Here is a 19,731-nt window from a genome sequence, read left to right as displayed (position 1 = left end):
GTGCTCCTTTTTAGCTGCAAGTATCTCCTTTTGCTATCACCCCTGTTCTGGAAGCTTCCCTCAGCACCCCACTCGCCCCACAGTGTCTGCACCCAGCTGCATGGCCCTGCGGGCTTAATGTGCCTCTCTCCCTTGCCTTTGTTTACAAGTCCAAGGAACATGCCTCCCAACTCCCGAACCCTGCTGCACCCAGATGTCTGCACCAACTCACCGCCACAGGAGTGAACGAAGGTCCCTTCCTTACCCGGGAGCTGCCCTAGCAAAGAGGAAGGGCTCAGCTATCTGCGGGAAGAGACGGCTCCACACTGGAATTTTAGTCTGTGGAAACAGACTGAAGAACCAGACTTTCATATTTTGTTACCGAGATTCTGCCCAGTTTTTAGAGCAGCCTATCACCTCCCCATGAGCAACGCCATCAAAAAGCCAAATACACCTGCGACTACCGTCTCACACACTTCAGCTTGCAAGGCAGAGGCACAGAATGATTTGATGAAAAAGACAGAGGAAAACAGAAAAATCACCCCTCTAGCCAAGACCACAAAGTCCGCGCAGATCAGCGTGGCCCAGATCAATGTGGTCCAGAGGTGAAAGCGTGGTTAGAGGAAGACAAAACGGAAGGAGAAGCCAGCTCGTGCTCCCTTCAGGATCCTAGTTGGAAAATTAATTTTGTGACTCAGCTAAGGGATGCTGCTGTCACCCAGGAACCCTTCAGACTGGGCTCCACTTGCCAGCAAGCCTCAAAGGGACTCAGGAAGGGTGAACATTCGGCCAGAATGTGTTGAGTGTCCACAATGTTCCAGGCTTCACCCCGCACTGCAGCTCCCGAAGTTGCTTTGCAAAGGACTGAGTTTGAGCCACCTCATTATTTTATTTGCATGTCAAGTTACCTGACAAAAGAACACACTGTTTCCCAAATTATTAAGAACTAAAGACAATACACCTCTGCAAACACATACACACACACACGCTGGCGTCAGGCAGCCGGCCGACACAGAGTGTGTGTGTGGATTGCTAACCACGGCAGAGCCTGCTCTCACTGTTTGGGTGCAAACCTTGGGCATTTTATTGTTCTGCGACTGGAGTCTGCCTCTGTGTCCCCACGTGTAAAATCGCTACCTTGGCCACCGCTGCACCACAATAAGAGTGCTCATATTTCTCTCCTTCCAATAGCTGGAAAGCTGAGGAACAATTACTTTTTCTTTATTTAAGTCCCACACAATTGATAGGTGGCGGATCAATGCAGCTCTATAACACAGGGCATGTGTGTTCACTTCGAAGCCATAAGGAAAGGGAAGAAAGAGGAGGAAACCCAGAGAGGGCCTCAGCAGGCAGCAGTGGCGCGGGACGAACTCCCCCTGTTCTGGTTGAGGTTGGGTGTGGACAAAAGAAAACATCCTCCCTTTGGAACTGGAACCTCCTTTGTGTCTAAAATTTCATTTTTTATAAAGGCAAATACATAAAGAGTGAACTCATGCTGGAGAAAGAGGACATACAATTAGCTGTGGAACTAGAGGCACCTTGCAGGACTTACTAGGCAAAATCCATGAAAGACGCTGACTGCTGTGTTAGTGTCACCCACGCTTCTGGGACCGTCCTGGTGAGCGGCCGAATGTTGCTTAGCGAAGCAGCAGGGGCACCTGCCTCTGCCTCAGAGGCTCAGCCTGTGTTAGGAGTTTCAGCAGGAGACCCTGGAATCCTCTAACCTGGTATAACACTCTGTTGAATATCAACTTTCGTGGAGTCTTTTAAAAATATGTACAGAGAGGGGTGGGTAGGGAGGGAGAGAGAGGAAAAAAAAAAACAAAAAAACCAGAATGATCAGTAGAGGGAGAGTTAAAGCCTTCATTTGGCAATCACTGCTGCCTTCCCACCTTGTCAGACTTCTGGGCTGCTCCTGGGTGATGCTGTGTGAGATCTGATTTGCGTTTTTTATCCTAAACCTACGGGGTTCCTGCCTATCAAATTCAAGGCGAATCTGGGAACACTGCCAGGAGTTTAACCTGCTCCAGGGCTAAAGGCAGTGGAGGGGATTTTGCTGGCCCTCAGCCCACAGAGACCCTGTGGCCACGTGGCTCCTGGGGTTCTCCCGTGCTTTGACCCTAGGATGTGACCAGACACAGTGTCCTGGCAGAAACAGCCGCTTTCCTGGGAACACTTTCCAATTCCAACTACGGCACTTATGGTTAACGCCTGGCCGGCCTGGCTGTTGACTTAGGAAGGAACGGCTCTCCAAGGGCGCCCACACCCTACCCCGGCCCTGAACTCAGTGTGCACCACCCACCAGATCCATGCTTGTGCCACTGGCCCAACGTTCACTGCTATGACCAAGAGAGGAGAAACACCCAGTACTGGAACGTGTCATCTTTCTGTAGAGTGCTCAGGCTAGGTGTGGATTGGGATGATATAGATAATAATAAAACGTTTTCATTTGCCAAGAAACACAGTTCGTCACACATTTGGATAAAGCCACATCAAGTTTCGCTAAGAATCACCAATTACAGCTTGACTCTTTTTTTCTTGAATAGATTATGGACCAGACTGACAAGAGATTATGAGAAAGGAAGAGAAGACTGTGCTCCTCCCACGCCAGCAGGCCTCGTTTGCTGAGTTGATGTACGTTAGGATGTAATCCAAACTGGGGAGTCAGCCATTCGCCTAACCCCTTAGCTGAAATCGTCAGAACCAGCTTGAGATTCTGTGTGCCCACTCATCACCTTTGCACAGTCACCATCAACCGCACAAAACACAAGTTCCACGTCCAATAAGGAAACTCAATTGATGCAAAATGCGTTCAGACCCAGATAGTAGTACCACAAGTATGGAAAAAGTAAAACAGTGGAATTCAAGTGTCAAGCATTGCTGGCAATGGAATGCAGCAGGGACCTGTCGTCCAGGATTTGGGACCACCTAAAACCAGGTGGAACTCGGCCTCTCCCGTCAGGGACTTGCAGGCCCTGGCGACAGCACTGAGAAAAGGCAGCCACACCCTTGTGCAGTGCCCTTCCTGGGCAGCTCCGAGGGCCACCCGCTGCCCAGCAAGATCCCTGTGGCAGAGCTCATGCTGTCCTCAGAAGACCTTTTTAACCTTATTATTATTATATTTTTGCTTTTTAGCTTCAGGAAAGCTGCCAGAAAATCAGGAGTATTTTTGTTTCACATGAACTACAGCACAGTTTAAGGCATCAACGTAGATGAGAATAAGCTCAACCAACTTCCAATGACCCGTTTGGCACCTACAGGGAGCAGGCCCATTTAGCGTGCAGCGACCACTGCAGAGGCGCGGCCCCAAGGCTGACCAATCCCATGGCATCACAGCCGCACGTGGCGTGATTACTGACTTACTACATTTCACCTGCGTGATGCAGCCCAAAGGGATTGAAAACAGCCATTAAACTATCTTTAAAAATGTTTTGTTAATAAAGGTATTAAAACCAGATAGATGCTTGAAATAGGAGAAATCTACCTCCATCTAAAATTACCTATTTTAGTCCTAATTCCTAGAAAAACTGTTGCTGAGCCACACACACGAGTCAGCAACCAACCTGCAAACCCCGAGGGCAGACACGGCCCCCGGCAGCTTCAGCACCCCACCTTTGCCTCGCTGTCATGGCTCGCTTCTGCCTCTGGTAATTCCAGCTTATTTTGAAGGCACATCGTAGTTTTAAAAGGAATACTGGACAAAAAGTGATGCACAGATTCAGAATCAAACTCAAATCATAATACATGGCAAGATGACATCCCCAGTTTAGCACGCTACGCAGCCCCTGCTGTACAAGGACATTACTGCACGGATTCCCCACAGGATGCCAAAAAATTCACATTTTCCTGTGGAGCGGTCCAGCCTTCTAAAAGCTCTTCACAGCTTGCCCTTGCTGGACTCTGGGCACCGTGAACCAACTCAATAAACTGAACAAGACTTCGTGTTTAACTTTAAAAAAAAAATGTAACTCACGTGAACATGGAAAAAAACGAACCACAGGAATGCTTCTTACCTCTGCGGATCCAGCTACCTTTGTCTTGGAGGCGGCTGAGTCACTTTTGCCCTGTGAAAACGGAAACGAAGAAAGAATTCCTTTAAGTCACAGGACATATTTACAGTCAGCAACTTCATTAGCAAGGGCATTACTACCATACTCACCAGGCCTGTGAGCTTTTTGTTTCTAAACATTAATCTCCACATCATTTTAAATAACTGGAGGAGTTTCTTTCGCGTTCAGGAAGCCCTTTAGTGAAAGCCTACAGAAGAAAGGAACTTGCGACTTTTGCACAACTTTTAAAATTTAGCCAAAGGAAGTGATGGTGTTCCCATCACCAACCTCAAACCTCAACGGAAAGAAAGTCACTCTTTCAAGCTCCCAATGTACAGCATTTATCTTCCGAGCTGCACATCAGTGATGAGCAGGCAAATGCTTTCAGGTGACTCTACACTTTAGTCTACGGAAGAAACTCATTCCAGCTATTTTAATCTGTAGATTTCATCTTCATCCGTAAATACGCTCGCATACAACTAGTTAAAATTCCAATCATCCTTGGTCCCAAGGCTTAAACCCGGAAGCGCATGTGTCTAGGGGGCCTTTCTTCTTCCCAGGCCTCTTTTTGGCCAGCATGGTTTGGAGGTGACCTGAAGATTTTACTCAGCAATGTGGTTTTAGGACCGTTGAGAGCACAGACAACGGCTACCCTTACTCCTGCACGTTCCATACTGCAGGGGCCACATTTCCATTTTCTACTTTCTCCCTTAGCCTTTTCCTGCCACATTTCTCTTCTGTTCTCTGTTCCTTGGCTGATACCCACTGAAATATAAGAGATGAAGGAAGAAGCCAAAATTCAAATAAAATCTCCTTTGCCCCTACTGATGACTGCCGTTCAAGTGTCAGAAGACAGAGGGTGGGAATCACCACCTAAATGAAATGAAAAGGCTAACAGGAGATGCCAGCGGCCTCTGCTGCCTCACATGGCCCTCGGTTGTCATGAGTCAGCACGGCTTTGGGGCTGGCTCCTCCCGAGTGTGCCATGAGGAAAGGGGTCCAGCGGGACCGCTGTGAGAGAAACCCCCGCGCTGCGGGTGCCCATTCTCACCTCAGCCTACACCGCGTCTGTCCTCCAACACAGCCGATGAGTGGCCGGTTTATTGAACTGAGCCTACACCGCGTCTGTCCTCCAACACAGCTGACGAGCGGCCGGTTTATTGAACTGAGCCTACACTGGGTCTGTCCTCCAACACAGCTGATGAGCGGCAGGTTTATTGAGCTGAGCCTACACCGCCTCGGGCCTCCAACACAGCTGATGAGTGGCTGGTTTACTGAGCTGAGCCTACACCGCGTCTGTCCTCCAACACAGCTGATGAGCGGCAGGTTTATTGAGCTGAGCCTACACCGCCTCGGGCCTCCAACACAGCCGATGAGTGGCCGGTTTATTGAGCTGCGCCTACACCGCCTCTGTCCTCCAACACAGCTGACGAGCGGCCGGTTTATTGAACTGAGCCTACACTGGGTCTGTCCTCCAACACAGCTGATGAGCAGCCGGTTTATTGAGCTGAGCCTACACTGGGTCTGTCCTCCAACACAGCTGATGAGCGGCAGGTTTATTGAGCTGAGCCTACACTGGGTCTGTCCTCCAACATAGCTGATGAGCGAGCGGCAGGTTTATTGAGCTGAGCCTACACCGCCTCTGTCCTCCAACACAGCTGATGAGTGGCCGGTTTATTGAACTGAGCCTACACTGGGTCTGTCCTCCAACACAGCTGATGAGTGGCCGGTTTATTGAACTGAGCCTACACCGCCTCTGTCCTCCAACACAGCTGATAAGCAGCAGGTTTATTGAGCTGAGAATCATAGCTCTATGTGTTTATTCTTGTTTTATGTCCCTAACTGGACAGTAATTAATAACTGGCAGGAATGCAGTTTCTAATGCTGACTTTACCACTTGTTTTTGCCATTTATGCACCTGTTTGTATCGTACTGGGCGCGTACAAGTGAGCCTATGTGGGGTTTCTACCCAGCAGCCCTTCTCCCCTCCAGGCGAGCACTCCCTTTCTTTCTATGGGACCCTAGTTCCGTGGAGTCCAGGTGGGAATGGCCCTGCCCCACCCCATCCACCCACCACCGGGAGAAAGGTCCTAGCAGGGCTCCCGCAGAGCTGACAGCCCCCTTGTCCTGGGATGGCCAGCCTGGCAGATGACCTAAGTCTGGGGTTTGTGCTTGCTCTGCCTTGGAAATGTGCCTGCCTGAGAATGGAGTCTAGCAAGGAGGAAGAGAAATTCAGTGTCCTGCTGACAGCTTTGGACCCTGGGATTCAGACCCACCAGAAACCATCTCTTTTCAATGGTGTGAGCCAACAAACTGCCAATTTTTACTTAAGAAGGTTTGATTCTGTTTCTATAACTTGAAAAAGATGGTGAGACCTGATGGAACATAAATGACGCTTTTACAGAAAAATACCTTTGCATGAAAATCCCAAATGTGCCACAACGTTGTGGCTTTACCCATCACCTCATTCCACTCCATAACCAACCCTCAGGGCAACCAGCTCTTCAAAGGAAGTGCCCCACAGATGGCGCTACCAAGCCTGGCCGTCAGGACACCCCTGAGACGGTGCATCTGGGGTATGCGGTGCTTGGGGTCCCCCATAAAAAGACACATTACTAAATGTTCCATATTGTCATGTTTAGAATCAATGCCTTTCCCTTCTCACTTCCTGGACTCTCTACTTTGCGAACAACATTAAGAATGTTAATTCCCCTGAATTAAACAGGGGAATCTGGAATGACTTGGACATTAAACGAGGATTCTCCAGCCACTCTGCAGCCACGTTATCCCTCCCACCTCCACCCCTTCTATTTCTCCAAACTGGCCCCCACACCTATCCTCTCTACACCATGGTCAGCCTGCTGTGCAGGCTCCACTCCTGGGCCAACCCTGGGTGGGCAGAGAAGAGGGGCAGCTTCCAGCTCCAAAAGGAAATCCCAGCTCCTCTCCTATTCCTTTCCAATCTAGGATATGAGAGGAGAGGACTCCCCTTACAGATCCCGTCTCCTCCTTTGGAGCATCTGTGACTGTGCGGGGTGGAGAAAGAGGCAGGGAAGGGAGTAAGGAGAGGGGAAAAGGGGCCATGGGAAAGCACAGTGTTCCCTAATGAGGGGCTTTCCATCACAGGGGAGTCAGAGCACCCACAGGAAATCCTGACTCCTGAAGTAATCCACTTTTCTTTTCTTTTTTTTTTGAGGCAGAGTCTCCCTCTGTCACCCAGGGTGGCGTACAGTAGCGCAGTCTTGGCTCACTGCAACCTCTGCCCCCCTGGTTCCAGTGATTCTCCTGCCTCAGCTCCCGAGTAGCTGGGATTACAGGTGCCCACCACCATGCCCAGCTAATTTTTGTGTTTTTAGTGGAGACAGGGTTTCACCATTGGCCAGGCTGGTCTGGAACTCCTGACCTCGGGTGATCCCCCCGCTTTGGCCTCCCGAAATTCTGGGATTACAGGCATGAGCCACCGCACCTGGCTGCAATCCACTTTTGTCCCCTTCCTCCTGTCTGTCCATCCATTTACATACCTGTGACCACATTATCGTCAAAATACATTTAGCTTGAATTTATTATCATCATGGCTAGCTCCATCAGGAAGAAAAAAAAAAACTACCATTGAGATGACATAAAACACTTTGTGCAAATGATTGTCCTCCAGGGGTATTCTGTAAAGAGGACATTTGTCAAATAGCCAAGCATGCTTGCAGAAAAACAATAGACATGGTCAGCCAAATATTTTTGTGTGTTTCGTTGATTTGAAATAAACTATCAGAAATTTCTAAACAAATGCTCGCCAATCATTTTGGAAAACAATATGGATTGAATCTTTTTTTAAAATCTAGAAAGGACCCGGTGTTGTGGGAGAAATATGAAAGGCAGGCATCATCGCTTTCATGGCACTTGAGGTCGTAGTCGGGATGACCAAGCTTCATTTGATCCTCATGGGTCTTTTATGATTGGACTGTAAGTAAAGCTGACAACCAAATTTTATAACACAAAAGGTGTTCAGCATGCTCACAGTGCCCCTGCTTACCAGACGACAGAATAGCTTGAAGATTGTGCACATTCCTCAAAAGACACATTTAGACAGTCATGGTCAGGTCAGGCAGTTGATAGAATCGATATCGGCTAGCAATTTCTCAGTGAAATTAGTGCATGGGATTCTAGAAAATTGGACACTTTCAAGTGGCTATGTGGCTGGAGTGGTGCAGCTGTTTTTACCCAGCAAGCGTCCCGGCATTGGTTATTCTGGGTCCTTGAGAATGCTGTGACTGTCACTGCTCCTGCTGCACCCATCCCAGCACCATGCAACTAAGCTCTCCCAAGATGCTGTGGCCCATGGTGGGGAGCTCAGCCTCCCAAGCAGCCAGCCAGGGTTTATTTCCTGGCACCAGAACTTAGGCAAGCCATTGGACCCCTCAGTCCCAATTTCCCTGTTTGTACAATTGAGGAAAGACAGTCCCTTACACAGGGGTGGTGGGAGAAAGAAATGCACTGGCCCATATTGGGCTCCCAGCAGACAGTAGCCATCAGTGAACATCAGCATGACGACGATGTAGGGGAAATGAAGGAGTTCCCAGATTATAGCAGCATAAAGGACGCCAAAACATCTCGCTCTTCTTCGAGAACGCTGGCATGTGGGCTTCTTGTCTGTGAACTCTGAGGAGTCGGATCCCCAGGTGCTTGAATAGCTCTGAGCTGTCCTTTATTTTGGATGAGCCCCGTTTTCCAGCTTTTAGGGTTGGGAGGGCAGAGGAGAAACGGCAGGTGGCACTGGGGATATTTTTACACAGGATGATGTGACCTGCCCAGCCTGTACCTGCACTCAGCATCATCGGAGTTCCTTTTCTTATACATAATTAGGGTACACAACCAGTTTTATGATGTTACCCTTTTGAAATCACATGGGAGTTACCAAAATGGTTAATTTAAAATGGTTTTACCCAGACTTTGGGGGGCAGTCTTGATTCTTAAATGTCTTTGATGGCTTTGATAAACACCCTGGGCCTTTCCTGCAAAAAATACACCCTCACTGAACCCCCACACCCACCCCTTCGCACCATGCACAGCCCTCAGGAGCTCCACCTTTGGTTTTCGGGGCGTCTCTAAGTGCCCCAAAGTTTCCCTCGCAAATTTGCACATCTACCACTAGATGGCAGCAGAGGACACAGCAAGTGAGAACGCTCCTAGGCTTGCGCAGCCAATGAAATCCTGGAAACTTGTTAAATTTTGTTTTAACAAAATAATAGACCTTGGTGTTCTTAAATCTTACTGATGTGCTCCTGGAAGAATAAAAATGCTAATTTACACAGGGTCCACGTTGTAGGAAGGCTGAATTTGGTTTCCATGACCCCAGACTCTCCCTCTGTGGTGCTCAGCTCTCCCCACACCTGCCAGCTTTATTTGGATTTCTGGCCACTCTGAAGTGTCAGCTACCTGAGGTTGCAGCATCAGCCAAGAAACTCTCTGTCCTAGACGCTTGCTGGCTTCCGGGCTGCAGCTTGGGGATCTTCTCTAGATAAAGCACAGTGGATACACACACAGACACATGACGATGCTGTCCACCCACATGTCTGAGCTCTGGGATTCCAAGGCAGGAGCTCGGAACGGCAACCGGGCAGAGACGGAGCACGGGCAAAGGCGCACAGAGAGGACTACTGAACACAAATGATAATGTCCTCAGGATGGAGGAACCACTGTGGACAGTTAGGAAGACAGACATGCGTGGAGGGCCAGAGCTGGAAGTGATGGTGGGCATTGCTGGCTGTATCTGACCACTGGGAAGGGTGGTTGTGAAAGCCACTGAGTGCGTGTGCCTCTCCCCAGCCACAGCAGTGGTGGAACAAAGGCTGGGGCGCTCACCACTCTTTCCTCTACCATCCGGCTCTGGGGGCCAGGTCCATGCAAAAACACATGGAGAAAGTACAGCTTAGAGGACTTCTACTTCCAGCAAGACGCCAGGCAGAAATGACTGAGAACGATCTCGCTACATCCACTAGAAATGGTGAATAAAACAAAACAAAAAAGGTGGTTCAATGAAAAGCTGAGTGGTAAGAAAGAAGGATTAACCCATAGGCTTCAGAAATGAGGAGGACTGGAAGAGAGAGAATTGAGTCCCCGCACTGACTCTGAGGCCGTCCTGGGGGCATTTTCAGTTTCTGTAATCTTCCAGGTTAGGTTTCTTGTTTTTGTGTTTTAGTTTTTTATATATTGAGGTGAATGTCACATAACAAAATTAACCATTTTAACATGAACGATTAGGTGGCATTTAGTGCATTCACGATGACGTGTCACCAGGCAATTCCCAACATCTGTCTCTTCCAGGCCCATGAAGCAGTTGCTCCCCACTCTGCCCTCCCAGCCCCTGGAAACCAGCAATCTATGCCGTCTCCGTGGGTTCACCTGCTCCGGGCATTTGGCATAGACGGAACCGCAGTGTGGCATCTTCTTGGTCTGGCTTCTTTTGCTCTGCATGATGTGCTCGAGGTTCATCCATGTTGCAGCGTGTGTCAACACTTCCTTCCCTTTAGTGGCTACAAAACATGCCATTGTTTGTTTACACCACAGTTTGTGCCTCTATCCATTGATGGACATGCGGGCTGTCTCCATCTTTTGGCAACTGTGAATTGTGCTGCTGTAAACAAGTGTGTGCATGTTTTTGTTTCAGTACCTGTTTTCAACAGTCTTGGATACACACCTCGGAGGGGGTCACACTGCAGCCTTTCCTGTGCTTCTCTGCCATTTGTAGTTCTCTTTTGGAGAAATGTCTACTCAAGCCCATCGCTCATTTTTTCGTTGGGCTGGTGGTCTTTTTGTTGTGCAAGCTTGATTTTAACATGCTGGAGATACAGGGAAGGAGGATGGGGTGGCTGTGAGGTGAGGAGCTGGACCTGAGGTTGCTGGGGGAGGCCTGAGCAGGGAGCGCAAAGCCTGGACAAAAGCCCAGACCAGCTGAGAAGATGACAGGAGACGTCGAACTCATCCGGGGCTCAGGTTAAAAATACATGGATTTTACGTCTTCTCTGATAATTGAAAATGCCAGGCCTGTGCCTTCCGTGACTCTGGGTGTGAATTCATAATGACAAGGATGGCTCAGGGTGAAAGTTGCTGGTCTGCTGCCAGGAACATGCCTAAGTCACAAACCCAGAACTCTGCTGAAGGGACTACCTGAAACTGAGCCCCGGGGAAAGCATACAGAAAGGAAGCGGCCTCCCAGTGCACGCACGGCCAGGAGCCCCAGAGCCCGGGCAGCAGGCCGCCCTGCGTGACAGGCAGAGGACGCACAAAAAGGCAAAATTGGAGCCAAGAATTCCAGAGAACAGATGAACAATATTCGGGAGTATTAAAGCAGTATTGTTAAAAGTTATAAAATCATAAAAAACATAGTAAAGGAAATAAACGTAAACAAGTTGGAAAGAATAAAACTGCTATGGTTCACAGATAATGTCAATCTCTACAGAATCCAAGAGAATCTACAGAAAATTTATTAATTTGAATAACAGGGTGTGGAAAGGTTATGGATGCAAAAGTAATATTCAAAAGCAAACAGTGTTTTTGCTCTCCAGCAGAAAATAATTTTAAATGATAGCATTTGCAATTGTGAGAGAGAGAGAGAAAAGAGAAGAAAAGAAAAAAAAACCTTATAAGCTATAAAAGATACCTCTAACAAAAATGTGTTATGAAACATCATTCAGTGTTTAACCAAGGGGAGGGGTCGGAAAAGATGATAAACTGTATTGAAAGATATAAAAGAAGACTAAAGTAAATCTTAATACAGTAAATATGGCAATTTTTCCAAAGTCAATCTATAAATTTAATAAAATCATAATCCAAAAAGGATGATATTTTTCTGAATTTAAATCAAAGTGATTTTGAAAGCCTTCACAGCCAACACCAATTTAAGGACACGGAAGCAAAGACAAGACAAATACAAGCCCTGGCAGGGAGATATCGATGCTTACGCTAGCGTTAGAGGAACTCAGGGGGTGCCACGGGCACAGCAGAGCCTGCAGACCTGCCTGCCTCCGTGTGGGACTCACGAAAGGGCAAAGCTGTTGGAGAACAGCAGGGTGAGACGGCCTCTTCAACGACTGGCGCTGGCTGAATGATCAACCTCATACCGTATATATCAATAAATTCAAGGCGCGTTAAAGGCCAGATGTGAAAAAACCAAACCACAATGTTTAAAAGGATATCCAGGAGATGATATGGGTGTTTTAACTTGAGCTACTAAAGAATTCTTTAGACAACTCAGAGCGCCATACATTGTTTTACAAATTGTTTTTTAGGCTGGGCGTGGTGGCTCACGGCTGTTATCTCAGCACTTTGGGAGGCCAAGACGGGTGGATTACCTGAAGTCAGGAGTTCGAGACCAGCCTGGCCAACATGTCAAAACCCCGTCTCTAATAAAAATATAAAAATTAGATGGTTGAAGTGGCACGCGCCTATAGTCCCAGTTACTCGGGAGGCTGAGGCAGGAGAATCTCTTGAACCCGGGAGGCAAAGGTTGCAGTGAGCTGAGATCATGCCATGGACAAGAGTGAAACTCCATCAAAAAAACAGCAACGAAATTAACCCATTAACTCATGTGTTAATGAGATGCATCCACTCCTGTCAGAGAGCGAGTTCCTGGCTCCGACAAACAGCACTGTAAGTGCCAAGCTGCGTTCAGCGAGAGCTGGAGAAGCAGAAACTCCAGCCCACTGCTATTGACTACACTGATGCTCTGATAAACCCAACATTCAGCCACTTTGGAGAGCAGTTTGTCAACAGCAGATTAACTTGAAAATGCACAAATCTTGTGGCCCGTCAATTTCACGTTGACACGTCTGCACAGGTAGTATAACTCTGGCACACACTGATGGGAAAACAGGTGCGACCTTTCTCACTGTCACCGCTTCAAAGATCAAAACATTGAAAGTAATCTAACGGCTCCTTGGTGGGAGTGTGGAAAAGTAAACTACGGCATTTTCCCTACCATGATATTCTCTACAGCCCTCAGGATGGTGCAACGGAGCTGTGTGATCAGCAGGGATCAATCCCAAAATATCCTAAGGAGTTGTTTTTAAAGTAAGCTTCAAAAGCAAAGAGACTGCTTTCCATCCAGTAAAGATTTAAAGCACACCTGTAATTCATAGAGGCTGACTCTCAAGGACTGAATTGTGTCCTCAAAATTCCCGTGTTGAAGCCCTGCCCCCACATGTGGAGGGTGTGAGTCTGGAAGTGCTCAGGGATCCCCAGGCCTCACAAGACGACTGAGAAGTTGGAGGAGGGGCCTGGGGGCCTGTGCTTGGTGACCCCCACCCTTGGCTGGTGGAACGGGCCCGGGGCTAAGGGACAGAAAGAACCGGTCACCCATGTGCCAGAGCCGCTCTGGGGCCTCCGTCTAGTCAGGATCCAGATCACACAGCCACGATCATCCACGTCCCGTCCATAGGGCATGGGCTCTGCATCCTTAGGTGAGTGTCCAGGGTATTTCCTTCCCATGAGCAGATTCGGCTCAACTCATCCTCCTCTCATCTCAGACTCTCACCAGGCAGGAGAAGAACTGGATGGCCAACTGCAGAAGGGACTCACCAAGTGGGGGTGGCCAAGAGAAATAACAGCAAGGCCGGAGCTAGGGTTGCTCACGGCCGCTGGAAAAGGACTCACCAAGTCCCTCAGCTCACTGGAGACAGCCAATGCTCTCAGTGGCAAACAGTGGGGTGGCAGACTGGGGAGGGGATAGTTTTTTTAACTCATCCCAAGGATACCACCATATTTTGAAAACTGCCAAGACGTCAGTGCTCCCCCTTTTCTATGGGAGCTAGGGAAAGGCCTCCTCTGCTTTTCTTCATGGTGGGGGTCCTTGCTAATTTCTCATGCAAGGGGATGGCTCAAAGCAGGAGAAGTGCTACTTGGCAAGCAATGAGTAGAGTCACTGTGACCAAGAGCAGCATAGTTCTGGGCTGCGTCACGTACCCCAAAGTCCATACACTGAAGTCCAACCCCAAGCGCCTGGGAATGTGTCCTGATTTGGGAAAGGGCCATTGCCAATGGGCTTAGCTGAGGGGCGGTCACCCTTCAGTATGTGGGCCTAGCCCAATACGACGGTGTCCTCAGAGGCACAGAGACAAGTGCATGGGGGACGATGGCCGCCTGGCCATGGGGAGAGAGATGGGGGAAGAACCAACAGCAACCATGAAGCCAGAGAGAGGCCCGATCAGAGCGTACCTCACAGCCCCAGAAGGAGCCAGGCCTGCGGCACCTGGACCTGGGGCTTCTGGCCTCAGGACCGTGAAACGACCCACCTCTATTAAGTCTCCCAGTCTCGGTGCCTTGCTTCGGCAGCTGGCAAATGCGTATACCACAAAAGCCAGAGGATCCCTTCATGAGCCCATCCAGAGGAGCTAGAGAACCAGGCGAAAGCATCATTCAGTGTTTAACCAAGGGGAGGGGTCTGACTTGAAATATGAGCCAATCACAGATGTCAAAGAGTCTCTTGGTGGTCTTTTATGGGCATTTAATATGCTATTTATAGTTTTCGCCTGCACCTGTAGAAAATACAAACTTGTCTTAAATTGAGACTCAGGGCAAAAAAGTGCATCTGCAACATTGCACATCAGCCTGGTTGGATTACATAGATGCGGCCAAGACTTTTAAAAAATTACTTGTAACATCCCAGGCTGAACAACCAACACTCCCCAGTGGACTAATGCAGAGCCACACACTGCAGTCAAGGTCACACTGCAGTCAAGGTCACACTGCAGTCAAGGTCACACTGCAATCAAGGTCATCGCAATCATGACCACTCCAATATTCAGACACTTTGCTAGCAGAAAGAGACTATTTTACTGACTCTTACTAGAACTTCCAGTTCCTCTCCCAGCCTTTAAGGACTAGAAACATATCTAAAGAAACACTATTGCTGGGTTGTAAATAAGACATCACTCCTCTAACAGAAATACAAAACATGTTGGACCCTTTCTCTCTGCTTAAATTTATGAAGATCATAGCTTTAGAAAGACCAATCAGCATATCAGGTTCTTACTAAGTGTATTTAAGACTAAGGTAGGTCATCATCAACTATTTTCACAAAGGAACTGGAAATCATATTTCACTTTTAATTATACATAACTTAGCTGTGCATTTTGGGGATTGTTCAAGATGGCTTCTTAATGTCAGTGGCTTCTCCCTGTCACTTGGACGCTGTCCTCACACCCCCTGGCGTGCTCCCAGGGAAGACTAGCCGACTTGACCCCCTGCTGAAGCAACACAATTGGGGTCACAGCTCCCAGCAGAGGCAGGACTTGGCTCTCTTCAGGTCAGAGGCACCTGGAAGGGCTGCCACAGAACTACATTCACCCACCAAGGTCAGGCAGATTCACCTGGAGGGGCTGGTCCAGGACTACATGCACACACCTAAGTCGGGCAGGTGCACCTGGAGGGGCTGCCCAAGCCCTGTATGCACTTATTCGGGTCAGGCAGGTGCACCTGGAGGGGCTGCCCATGTCCTGTATGCACTTACTTGGGTCAAGCAGGTGCTTGGTAAACAGGCCCAGGTGCAAATGACAGAGGAGGTCAGGCAAACTAGGAACCTTCCTGAGGACAGACGACAGAGCTAGGAGACAGCATCTCTGAGATGCAGCAGGGAGTTCCACCAGGAGCCAGGAGAGAGGCAGATGGAGAAGCAGGCATGGTTTAGAGTCCAGAAGGCAAAGCTCTCCCTCAGAGTCGAGTATGGGCAGAGTGTCCCAACCACCACTGTCGACATTCTGAGTGGGGGACTCTGTCATGGGGCCTGCCCTGTGTTTGCTGGGATGTTCAGCAGTATATCTGGCCTTAACCCCCTAGTGGTCAGTAGCATGTCCCCCTGGACAGCCCAACTTATGACAACCAAAAATGTCTCTAGAGGCCGGGTGTGGTGGCTCACACCTGTAATCCCAGCACTTTGGGAGGCCGAGGTGGGCGGATCAACTTGAGGTCAGGAGTTTGAGACCAGCTTGGTTAACATGGTGAAACCCTGTTTCTACTAAAAATACAAAAAATTAGCCAGATGTGGTGTCAAGCACCTGTAATCCCTGCTACTCAGGAGACTGAGGCACAAGAATTGCTTGAGCCTAGGAGGAGGAGGTTGCAGTGAGCTCAGATTGCTCCACTACACTCCAGCCTGAGCAACAGAGCAAGACTCTGTCTCAAAAAACCACCACCACAACAACATGTCTCTAGACATTGCCAAATGATGTCCCTGGGTTGGGTGATGCAAAATTACCCCTGGTTCAGAAGCAATTGAGTCTTTAGAAGCACAAGTCCAGCCTGTCGGGGGTCCCGGCAGGTTTTGAAGATGGAGGACTCAGGTATAGGAGAAGACACACCCATGCACCAGACTGTTAAACAAGGTCCTAGCTGTGCCCTCAGGATTGATCGGAAGCCAGCACTGAAGCAGGAGCATGATGTTAGAGCCACCAGAAGGAAGTGTGACTCGATCCCGAGGCCACGATTGCTGAGCTGGGCCTCAAGTCCTCCCTTGGCACCAGCAGAATTACTCGAAAGCCTGTGTCTGCATCTTAGAGGCAGATGGCTACAGCCTACTCTGGGAGGCAGCTGACGGCCAGGAGAGAGCTGGGCCCTGCCTGACATGGGAATTATCCTCCCAGGCCCAGCTCAGCCCGAGTGCAACAGAAGCCGGAAGTGCACACAAGGTGCAGGCAAGCAGGGATTGTTCAGCACAAATGCACTCGTCGATTCTAACTTATCCATAAGCTGACTCAGCAGAGTGCTTCTTCCTCTGCTCTGGGTGATCCTGGAGGCCACCCCAGGGCTTGTCTGATCTCTCTTAGCCAATCATAGGCCTCTGGCCCCAGGATAGCTAATTTGTGTCCACTTGGCTGGGCTGTGGAACCCAGTTGTTTGGTCAAACACCAGTCTAGATTTGCTGCAAGATATCTTTTAGGTGTTATTATTATTATTATTATTTTTGAGACAAGGCCTCTCTCTGTCACCCAGGCTGCAGTGCAGTGGAGCCTTTGCAGCTCACTGCAGCCTCCACCTCCTGGAATCAAGCAATCCTCCCGCCTCAGCCTCCCAGGAGCTGGAACTACAGGCAGGAGCCAGGTGATTACATTGAAATCAGCAGATTTGAGTAAATAGATTACCTTCATAATGGGAGTGGGCCTCATCGAATCAGTTGAAGGCCTTAAGGGAAAAGACTGAGCTACCCTGAAGAGCAAGGAACTCTGTCTTCAGACGGCCTTGGGACTAGAACATCTACTCCCACTAGAATTCCTAGCCTGCTGGTCTGCCCTGTGGACTTGAGACTTGCCTGCCAGTCCCACAATTGTGTGAGCCAATTCCTTAACAAAAGTAAATTGCTATCTCTCTCTAGATAGACAGATATAGATACAAAAGACATAGATATATGCATACACACGTATATAAAACTTCATGTACACACATGCACACATATCTAAAACTACATATATATACATGTACACATATCTATAACTGCATACATACATGTGTACACCTATGCATAACTATGTATACACATGTGCACACCTATCTGTAACTACATATATATGTGAACGCTGATTTGTAATCACATACGCACATGTGGACACCTATCTAAAACCACATATACACATATGCACATCTATCTATAACTACATATATACACGTGCACACTTACCTGTAACCACATATGCACACATGCACACCTATCTATACCACATATATACATGCACACACCTATCTGTAACTATATATATATACACACACATACACCTGCACACTTATCTGTAACCACATATACACAAGTGCACACCTATCTATAACCACATATATACACGTGCATGCCTATCTGTAACTATATATATGCACATGCAGTTACCTGTAACCACATATACACATGTGCACACCCATCTGTAACTACATATGTACATGTGCACACCTATGCATAACCACACATGTACATGTGCACACCTACACATAACCACATATACACACGTACACACCTATCTGTAAGTGCATATGTACATGTGCACACCTATGCATAACCACATATACACACGTGCACACCTATCTGTAAAGAGTGAGGGTCATGATCAATTCAGTATACCACTGGAGGCTATATGAGTAAGCAGCAAAACTGTTTCTCATAAATGCAGAATGTTGGCACACTGACAAACTGCCTCTGCCACCCAGAAGGAATGCTGAGGGCAGTCACGCCCCAAGGGCAGTGTTTCTTGTGATTAGCATCTGAAGCCTGTTAGCAATCATATGAACCTGTGATCAGTTAAGCAGCTGACCAATCGTTACCTCCTCCTCCCTGCTTCTTACCCAATAAATATGAAGGGCTGTGGAAGCTCAGCGGCTGCCTTTGCTCACTAGAAGCACGGAGCTCTCTTCTTCCCTGGCTCCCTTCCTTTAAAACAGTTTCTTTTGTCTTACGTTTTCATTTCTACATTCGTCCCTTTGTTCAGTATCACAATGACGGTCTCAAGAAGTAACAGTAGTAACTACTGTAATGACGGTCTCAAGTAGTAACCATGGCAGTCAGCTACAATGTACAGGTGCACACCTATGCATAACCACACATACACATGTGCACACCTATCTGTGTGCATGTCTATACATGAGACCAGAGAAGTCCTAGAGTGGTCTCCTTGTCTCATCCAAGACAGAAGCAGCATTCTACTGAATAAATTTATGAATAAGTTTGGCTTGATGAGTGCATTTGTGATGAATAATCCCTGTTTGCTTCCACTTTGCATATGCTTTCTGGCTTCTGTTGTACACGGGCTGAGCTGGGGCTGGGAGGATGGTTCTGATGTCAGGAAAATCCCCAGCTCACCCTGGCTGTCAGGTCCTTCTTAAAGCAGGTTGTAGCTATTGGTCACTCTGTATACACGTGTCTGTATATGTGTAAATTTTTCTGTGTTTGTATCTACCTATCTGTCTGCATCTTTTGGGATCTGTTTCTTTGGAGACCACTGACTAGTACAATCCCATTTGCTTGTAAAGGCAGACTCATTCTGAAATAAGACAGTCTTCTGAATTCTTGATGTAAGCCTCTGCCTGTCTGGGACATTTCCCGGGAAGCTGGGGAGGGACTTGGTGCTTTTTCTCTTCACCCCTCACGTGCCACCCCCCACTAGGGTGCTGAGGCAGGTCACCCAGTTCTGTGGGCCTCAGTCTCCTCCCCAGGTCACTGGCTCTAGGTTTGAAAAGATGTGTATGAGGCAGGGATTATTGGCTCTTTTGGTTTCTGGGAGCTGTTGCTCATTTCTTCTACTTACTTGAGGGTTTATTATTTTTTAAGTAATTATTTTCCCTAGACAATGGACCAGAAAACATTTGAAAGATAGCGACTAAGTTCAAGGCTTGCTCCATGCCAGGCACGGTGCTCCTGCTTCGAGAGCTCCACTCATGTGGTCCTTATGAGAATGTGAGCACACAAACACCGTTTTTCAGCTGATGAAACTATTTCAGGAAGTCAGGGACCCCGAACGGAGGGACCGGCAGAAGCCATGGCAGAAGAACATAAATTGTGAAGATTTCATGGACATTTATTAGTTCCTCAAATTAATACTTTTATAATTTCTTATGCCTGTCTTTACTGCAATCACTGAACATAAATTGTGAAGATTTAATGGATACTTATCACTTCCCCAATCAATATTCCCATCATCTTCATAAGCTGAGGATGAATGTTGCCTCAGGACCCTGTGAT

The 19,731-nt window shown here is 48.1% G+C and overlaps 1 protein-coding gene across 3 annotated transcripts in view; it reads right to left on the bottom strand.

The window, feature by feature from the left end:
• LOC105487633 (ribosomal protein S6 kinase A2) overlaps positions 1-19,731 on the bottom strand; it is a 460,596-nt gene that overhangs the window by 364,963 nt on the left and 75,902 nt on the right. For 2 of the 3 annotated variants that reach the window (XM_071096223.1, XM_071096222.1), the window contains one exon: positions 3,993-4,043. In XM_071096223.1, coding sequence (XP_070952324.1) covers positions 3,993-4,043 — 51 coding nt within the window. Of the gene's footprint in view, positions 1-3,992; positions 4,044-4,138; positions 5,149-19,731 lie in introns of those variants that run through there. The other variant, XM_071096225.1, reaches the window with a different exon arrangement.

The sequence above is a fragment of the Macaca nemestrina genome, chromosome 5, assembly GCF_043159975.1.
Source record: "Macaca nemestrina isolate mMacNem1 chromosome 5, mMacNem.hap1, whole genome shotgun sequence".
Lineage (NCBI taxonomy): Eukaryota > Metazoa > Chordata > Mammalia > Primates > Cercopithecidae > Macaca > Macaca nemestrina.
The sequence above is the reverse complement of the archived record's forward strand: the minus strand, read 5'-3'. Positions and strand labels throughout refer to the sequence as shown.